The 8,918-nt window shown below is 37.8% G+C and overlaps 1 protein-coding gene across 3 annotated transcripts in view; it reads left to right on the forward strand.

Annotated features, from left to right (window-relative positions):
- LOC149409338 (Krueppel-like factor 7) overlaps positions 1-7,869 on the forward strand; it is a 354,445-nt gene extending 346,576 nt beyond the window's left edge. For all 3 annotated transcript variants that reach the window (XM_089649750.1, XM_089649752.1, XM_089649751.1), the window contains 2 exons: positions 1,696-2,293; positions 2,606-7,869. In XM_089649750.1, the coding sequence (XP_089505876.1) occupies positions 1,696-2,293; positions 2,606-2,781 (774 nt within the window). In that variant the 3' untranslated portion in view covers positions 2,782-7,869. The remainder of the gene's footprint in view (positions 1-1,695; positions 2,294-2,605) is intronic.
- Positions 7,870-8,918: the final 1,049 nt, after the last annotated feature.

An 8,918-nucleotide genomic window follows, 5' to 3' on the forward strand; every position in this document is an offset into this window, starting at 1 on the left:
CCAAGTTGTATGTCCATGGAACTGATTCTTTAAAGAATTCATACAAGCGATAAAGTACCTACTTCCTAATATAATATTATTTAATTTTGAGTTTTTTTTTTAAATATCCTCTTCAAAAATTAGAACTGATTTATCGAAAATTCAGGCTATCTGGTGATTTAAAATGTAGTTTCGTATGCCTGATAAATAATATAATTCTATGAAATGTATGTATTATTCTTCGACAGCTTCATCCAGACGCTCCAACTTAAAGCTGTTCCCAACTATCAAATAAATAATTAAGTCGTCAAAGTGTTCAAAATAAATATTGAGTATAATAATGTATTCGGGCTTTCCCATCAATTTTCAAGTATTTATAAACTTACTTGCTAGTTGGGAACGGCTCGTTAGCTGGTATGTCAGGATGAAGCTATTAATGAACAGTGAACACACATTATTGCGCTCAACCTTATTTGCTCAAGTGTCAATACAATGAGTACCGCGTATTATTTTCTGACAAAATTGGATTGTTTGCAAACCCCAATACGGAAAAATGAGTATATATTTCGGTCTTGCAAATATTGGCCGTGCGAGTGGATCTTTTGGGGGAAGAAGACAGCAAACTGTTGAGTAAACATACATTAATATAGACATTATAGGAAGAAGTTTGGAAAATACATGAAAGACGTTCCATCTTGCTCTAATTGCATTGTTTAATAAAATAAAATCATAAACGAGTATTTAATTAACATATTAAACCTATAACCCTTATGATATTTTGTTAAAATTAACATGAAAATGTATCTTTAATAATAAAGACTGTGCGAAAAGATATAAAGCGAATAAAAGCGAAATCAATGTCTATGTGTATTTATAAATCTACAATTACTTGTTTGTTTTCATAATAATGTTTTATTGTATATTTTTTGTAACAATATGAGATTATGAGATATGAGATATGAGATCCAGGACATGAATCGTTGATGATTTCATTTACTTGTTAATATTTAATTATTTCAAAAATATTGTTTTAAAAATAAAAATATATTTTTAGTGCAGTTGAATAGTTTCGGTTTCAGTCTGTTTTTGGTGTTAGTGTTTTGAATCCAGCTTTTTATTTGACTTTGAATATTTTTATATTGCTGTGATTTTTGAAGGAGAGTGGAATTTTTTGTAGAGTTTAGTACCATAGTATGAGAAACTTTTTTGCTCTAATGTTGCATTCATAGTTCCTAGTACAGGGTGTCCGGGGGTAAGGTGTGAATCACGTCACGAAGTAAGCACTTTACCCCCGGACACCCTGTATTATGTGTGTTTGTTGTTATTTCTGGTGTTTTGTATTTATGAATGTAAAGGAGTATGTTCTGTTTGAAGATTGAGTTGTTAATTGGATGTTGAAGATATCGTCAATACTAGTTGTTACAGGGACTTTGAGTAGAAAACTGTTATTATTATGATTGCATTGCGGCGCATATTTCCACCATGAATACAATTAATTTATTGTATTTGATTCGTCACTTGTTTTGTAAAAAATGTGTAAATGTTAACATGCGAAAAACTTACTATAAAAGAATACATAACTTTTTTTGCTTTTGCGTGAAAAAATGGTTTTCATCAATCTTTTTTAAAGTTGATAAAATTCTTCCCAATTTCGATATTTTTTCAGATCTAACATGAAAACTAAACATCTCCCGCAATAATTATTGATTGTTTCAGAATTGTTACGAAATGGAGCGGTATCTGAAGGATGAGCCGCGTTTCTCCAAGAAGGCTACGTCAGAAGCAGACAACAGCTGGAACATCCTCACCGCCCCCCCTCCCGCCAGCCGCCTGGATTTCAAGCTGGAGATGGAACCCCTCGCGCTGCGGGACCTCCCCCTGAGTAGAGATTCCCCCTTCAAGATGAAAGATGAAGATGCCCTGTTCAAATACAGAAATGACGACGACTCCATATTCAAACTGAGATCAGACGAAGAAGACGAAGACACAGATTCGTACGAGGAAGGCAAGGACGGGCTGGCTCTACGGCTCATCGCTCCCACCCTGACCCCGCCCTCCAGCCCCGAGAGCACGGCGCTGCTGCCGGTGCAGACGCCCCTGATCCGGCTGACGGCGCGCTCGGCCTCGGGCTTCACGCGCCTCGTGTCGCAGGGCGTGGGCCTGGCGCCCCCCAGTACAGCCGCTCCCCGCCCGCACGCTCCGCGCCACGACTCGCCCGACTCCAAGAGGCGGATACACAAATGCCAGTTCCCTGGCTGCAAGAAGGTCTATACCAAGAGCTCTCATCTCAAGGCACATCAGAGGACACATACTGGTAAGTCTTATCCCTATCATATTTTACAACCAAGCAACGACTTGTTTACAAATTTCCTTTTAACAATTTGACTATCTGGCATACCACTTGCACAGACTAATCGACTGCAATTAGCATCAGCATTTTTCTTTAAATTGTTCAAAAGGTACAGTTAAGCTCACACAGCCGGAATGTTTCAGTCTCCACCTCTCATGACAACAAAGTTTGTCCAGGAAAAAACCAATTACAAGTCACAAAACTGTTTTTTTCCATCAATTTTATTTTGTTCAATTGATAGTAATAACACACCTAATTTTAATGTTCGTTTTTCAGGGGAAAAGCCATACAAATGCTCGTGGGACGGCTGCGAGTGGCGCTTCGCGCGCTCGGACGAGCTGACCCGCCACTATCGCAAGCACACGGGCGCCAAGCCTTTCAAATGCCGACACTGTGACCGCTGCTTCTCGCGCTCCGACCACCTGGCGCTCCACATGAAGAGACACGTCTGAAATTCGCTAATGCGGCAGCACTAGCCGCTCTCTAGTGCTGTCGCCAGCGCCGTCATGGGGCCACCTGCACCCGTCACTCGACCACCTGCAGCCACCCATGGGCCATTTGCAGCCAGCACTAGTCTCGGGAGAATTCTTGAAGACCTCCTAAACTCCAGCGGTGCAATCGAAACTCACATGTTTCAACAAAATGCACAGATCAAAGAAACCAATACTGAACTCAAGAAGAATACCAAACGCAAAAAGAAACCAAACCAAAAGCCGATTACGGATGCCGAACTTAATGTACCGATTAAGAGGGAAAAAAAATCGCCGCCGAAAAATTATTTGCAACCTCCCCAAAAACTGATAGTCGATAATTTCTCCCAAACAGGCATATAATGTCATAGTTATTCATCAGAGCCTTGGGCCGATATAATCAAGGTAAAAATAAACAGTGAACAAGTAGAATAAGTACGGAGATATTAGATGTGCATCCAAACACACAGCGATCGTTGGGAGTTGCGGAGTGCCACAGGCCCTGGGACTAAATAAAGAACAAAGAATGATTCCATGTTTGTGGAAACATAGTGCCATCGAGGATTAGTAAGGAAGCACCACTCGACCAGAATATGTCACCGTCTATACTATATTATATCGTTTAACCCGCATATTCTGGTTTCTAGTGCTTGTAGCTTTTACCTTCAATTGATTTTAAATTTATATTTGGATAATTCTTTTCAACCGCGGTTTCCTCTAGTGAAAACCTGCTTTTTATTGGCTAATATTAGATTTTATTAAGAGATATAATTACTTTTAAGTTTTCGATATATATAGATTTGAGGTGTCCAAAAATTAAATTATATTTGCCAAGACTTATTAAATTAATATTTTTAATTGGTTTTTTCTAGACACCTGCATGATTTGATATATTTTTAAAGATTTGCCATAATTTGAAGAGCTTTTTTTTAAATATTTATAAGATTTTTGATAAATGTCTTTATTACGTGTTATCTGCACACCGCAGTCGGCGAAGTAGCGTTGGATTCTTCTGCCTTCTTTTATTCGAATTTCACTCTCGAGTGTTGGCAACATTCCCCTTATTCATTTAATTCTTGTAATATCTTCTTTCCTTATTTACACTGCTCTATTCTGTGTTATTTTTTAAATTCCCCTTTTATAATAAGTCATTTGTTTTGTACTTTTGTATAAATATATAAACCCCATTTTTGAATGAATAAATTATTATTAAACCCACTCATTCAGATAATTGATGTACATAACCTTTAAAAATTTAGAATAAATGTACTAGAAACTCAGCTTTTTTTATTAACTTATGAATGTTTAAACTTATTGAATTAATCTAACATTAACGTTTTATGTAGCACAAACTTTTATATAGTGCATAATATAAATATATTGAACTGATAAGGATTATTATTATATGAATTACTTGGTGGAATATTTGTAATACATGTGATGTTTTATTAAATTAGATTAATGTATGCTTCCAAATCTTTACGTTTATAATGATAATTGTACTATATCCTTCTAAAGGGAAACTATTGAAAATGAAATGTGCCAATGATACTTCAAGGCAGTAAGGGCAGAGTGTAGTAAAGAACTGTGCGGGATCGTGCTCTGTGCTGCCGCTAGCGAGGGGACAACGAACCGCGCGCTACTATACGTGCTATTTGCATGCTACGGCCGTCCGCTATCCGCAGCACGGCGCACGGTGTAGTAGAGTACTGACTGTGCGGGATCGTGCTCCGTGCGGCCGCTAGCGATGAGGCAACGCACCGCGCGCTACTATACGTGCTACGTGCTTGCTACGGCCGTCCGCTATCCGCAGCACGGCGCACGGTATATTAGAGTACTGACTGTGCGGGATCGTGCTCCGTGCGGCCGCTAGCGATGAGGCAACGCACCGCGCGCTACTATACGTGCTATGTGCATTGTGCATGCTACGGCCGTCCGCGATCCGCAGCACGGCGCACGGTGTAGTAGAGTACTGACTGTGCGGGACGGACTCTCCGTGCGGCCGCTAGCGATGAGGCAACGCACCGCGCGCTACTATACGTGCTATGTCAAAGATATTGGAAAAACGAGATATGCTATGTTGGCCGCCGGACCGTAGGCGGAGTACTACCTAATTAGGGTACTTTGAATACTATCGGGACGTGTACGCACAGAAATCTGTTCTATGTATTAGTGCGGATCCCTTAGCGTAAGCGAAGGTGTGCAGTAGTATTGGTGAACAAAACCGGCGACACTGGGCAAAACAATTCCACACAGTATGAACTGCTCATAGCACATCTCGTTCTTCTAATATCTTTGTGCTATGTGCATGCTACGGCCGTCCGCTATCCGTAGCATGGCGCACGGTATAGTAGAGTACTGACTGTGCGGGATCGTGCTCCGTGCGGCCGCTAGCGATGAGGCAACGCACCGCGCGCTACTATACGTGCTACGTGCTTGCTACGGCCGTCCGCTATCCGCAGCACGGCGCACGGTATATTAGAGTACTGACTGTGCGGGATCGTGCTCCGTGCGGCCGCTAGCGATGAGGCAACGCACCGCGCGCTACTATACGTGCTATTTGCGTGCTACGGCCGTCCGCTATCCGCAGCACGGCGCACGGTGTAGTAGAGTACTGACTGTGCGGGATCGTGCCCCGTGCGGCCGCTAGCGATGAGGCAACGCACCGCGCGCTACTATACGTGCTACGTGCTTGCTACGGCCGTCCGCTATCCGCAGCACGGCGCACGGTGTAGTAGAGTACTGACTGTGCGGGATGGACAGTGATCTCGTGTCGCCACCAGCTACGTGCTTGCTACGAACTGTCCTACTCCACGGTCCGCCGCACCGCGTAATGTACGCCGCGAGTACGCGGCTCCACCATACGAGTGGTTGCCCGCGATCGATTAGTGCTAATCGTCTTTAATTAAGGAATAACTATGCAGTTTTAATTATTATGTGTTCCCGTGTATTAGTGTTACCATAATAATAGTAATAATTAAGGAGATCAGTATCATATTGGGTATATTTCATTTCGGTGAACATGTCGAGTATCCAAGATGAACGTGATTCGTGATTGTGAATGAACAATTATCGATAAATGAAATATGTTATAGTATAATGTTTAGTTTTGTTAGAGGTAAGATAGTTTTGGGAATTGCTTGGGGACACATAAACTCGCCGAGTGATGTTCTGACCCTGTGATTGACTTCTGCTCCGACTTTCGTCGGCTTAGACTCGTGTAATCCTAAGTGGTTGAGAAATTTTCAGATATTTACAATATTTAAAGCATTTATTACCATTTTTAGTGTCCCAATGTATTCACAATAACTAAGTATGAATGTGTCAAAGTATTAAAATGAAGACTGGCTCTAGAGAGCGTTATGTTTACAAAGTAAGCTCGTTTATCCGGGCTACTCCGGGGTCTGTGTCTCACCAGGGCTATGCGCAACATGACTCCAAAGTATTTATATATTTTTGAGAAAATGAACTTGGATTAAACCATTTGAAAGGAAAATCAATATGTTATTAAACACATCACAGCAAAGAGCAATTATGTTTACTTCACTACTTGAACATTTCCATATACGCATTAAATATTCACCGTAGATATATCCCACCAAATTCATGTCCCATGTGTAAAATATCTAACTGATCAAAATAATGAAATGGCAATGAATTTGTCCGATTGCTGTATTTAGGAAAACTACTTGTGTGGCTTTTAAAGCCTTCTTTAGATACAAGGTTTTTTTTATTAAATGAATTGAAATTAATAAATATGCTCTAAGCAAACATATATTAAAACAATTTTCTTAGTCTAAAAACTTAGTGGACATTTAATGAAAATATTAAAGATGAATCGAAGATACTTGTTCTTCCGTGTAAAGTATTTCAATTGGGAAAATGAGTGTGTTATTTATCAGTAGGAGTAGGAAATTTTACCTACGTCTGTGTTGTGGTGGAAACAAACCAATTTTGTACATTTAAAACTTTACGTATTTACATTCTTTTAAAGCGTGAGCCATTATCAATGTGAATTTTGTTGACATTTTATTATATTTGCGAGTATGTGCGTTCCCATTTGGGTCTTTTCTTTGTAGAACTGTCGGTGTATACAAACATTTCAATGTTAAGTTTGTAAGCTTAGTGATGTTTCCGGAGATGAGATTCCATTGTAAGTATGTCTAATATAATAATATATAGATGTGAAATAAATGTTCTTATTCTTTGTTTAAAGCAAATGAAGTGTTCTGTATTATTAAAGCTATCATATTCTGTATTATTATTCTAATTTACTTTTCACAGCGAATTACGCCAATTTCAACCTATTGTGTATACCTTATCTTATATGAGATCTCTCTACTACCTGCCTATGTCTACTTCGAGTTCCACTGCTGGGAGGGTTTTTGCAAATCGGTTTAATTTCTCGGATAATTAATGGATCAATTTTATTATTAACCACTTTACCTTTCAACGTATTTTTAAAATCAAATATTTGTGTATTTTATTTATTCCATCAAAGACAAATACTTGATATTTTACTTCGCTTGAATTCTTGATTGAATTATACAAAAAAAATTAAAGATTAATAATGATTTAAAAAGTCGCTGCAACTGCGTTAAGTTGGCTGAATTTTCGACTAATAAAATAAATAAATAAAAGTCAATATATTTTTCTCTCGGTGTTGTGAAAACTCTCCCCTCTTGCTTTGTCGCACTTTACATAAATCGAATCATTCCTTTGATGTGTCTTTGTTCGATTGTATTGAAATTGGCATTTAATGTGTAAGAGAAAATAAATACCTATATTTAAAATACACACGTCGTGTTGTGTTGCTATTAAAGATCATTATCGATTGCATGTAGTAATATAATATAATTATTATTGTGGTAAGATTGAGCATACCGTGATGGGAGATGACGGGAGGAGTTATTGCATTTTTGGCTATTGTATATTTTGCTGACACATGTAATTTATTTGTAATGTATCTGCCAATGCTGTATGGACAACACTTCATGTATGAACACTTATGCCATGATTTGTATTCATGCTAATTTCAAAATAAACGTATGTTCCTGTTGAAAAATTTAACCCCGTTTCTTATTATCTGTTTTACATTTACATAATATGTTGCTAAATAAATGCTTGCTTCGTGCGAAGAGAAAACAGTACAGAAGTTCATAAATATTTGAATGCTGAATATCCCCGAAGACATGGACTTTTCGGAAAGGTAAAATAAACAAACAAAAAATATCAGATGCCCAAAACATAATCGATAAGTAGCTAGGGAAACTAATGGAATTTGTTGCCACCTATAGATACTACTTGCTTGTATTTAGTCATCATAGGAGTACAAAATACTGTTGCAACAGAATAATGAAAATATTTTATTCGCATTCGTACATGTTATACACAATACACAATGTGCGAAAAAATACGTATTTATTATCAAAACTTCAAATATTTTCGGTTAGAACACAAAATTGCCAAGTTTTAAATAACGCAACGCTCGTATCGAGAAAGGCATACAAATACAATATTGGATTGAATCATCGGTAAAATATTGTATTTGTGTGCCTTTCTCGAAAGAATTAAGTCTTTAAATGAACAAAACTATTGATTCATATTCATATTGCGTATATACGGGCGCAAACAAATGATTTGTCTTAATATTGTAAAGCAATACCTTGCAAAAGCGTATTTAAACAAAATTAATTAATTAACGCCATCTGTGAACACGTAGAATACAACGAGCGTTGCGTTTAACCTTAATAATTTAGCGAACGAACCGAAAATAACAAAAAATATTTATAGGTAACAAATATAGATGTCGCTAGTAGATGGTTTGCTAAAAAGTTGCAAAGTGCGAGAAAAGGAGGCAATAAAAAAGGTTAAATTCCACTTTACGATTTTTAGGACATTATGATTTTAATTCGTAATGTTGCCATAATTTCTTAAAAATTAAGTTTCGCATACTGCCCGTTAACATGCAAAAATAGTTATATATTAAATTATTATTAATTAAGTTGTATATGGAAAAATCTATTTATTTATATTATGTAAGGGGGCAAACAAATAATTTGAATTAATATTTGAAAGCATTACTTGCAAAAAGTGTGTTCATAAAATAATGAAGTTTA

This window comes from Hesperophylax consimilis, chromosome 31 (genome assembly GCF_061612785.1).
Source record: "Hesperophylax consimilis isolate HC1 chromosome 31, BYU_Hcon_1.0, whole genome shotgun sequence".
NCBI lineage: Eukaryota > Metazoa > Arthropoda > Insecta > Trichoptera > Limnephilidae > Hesperophylax > Hesperophylax consimilis.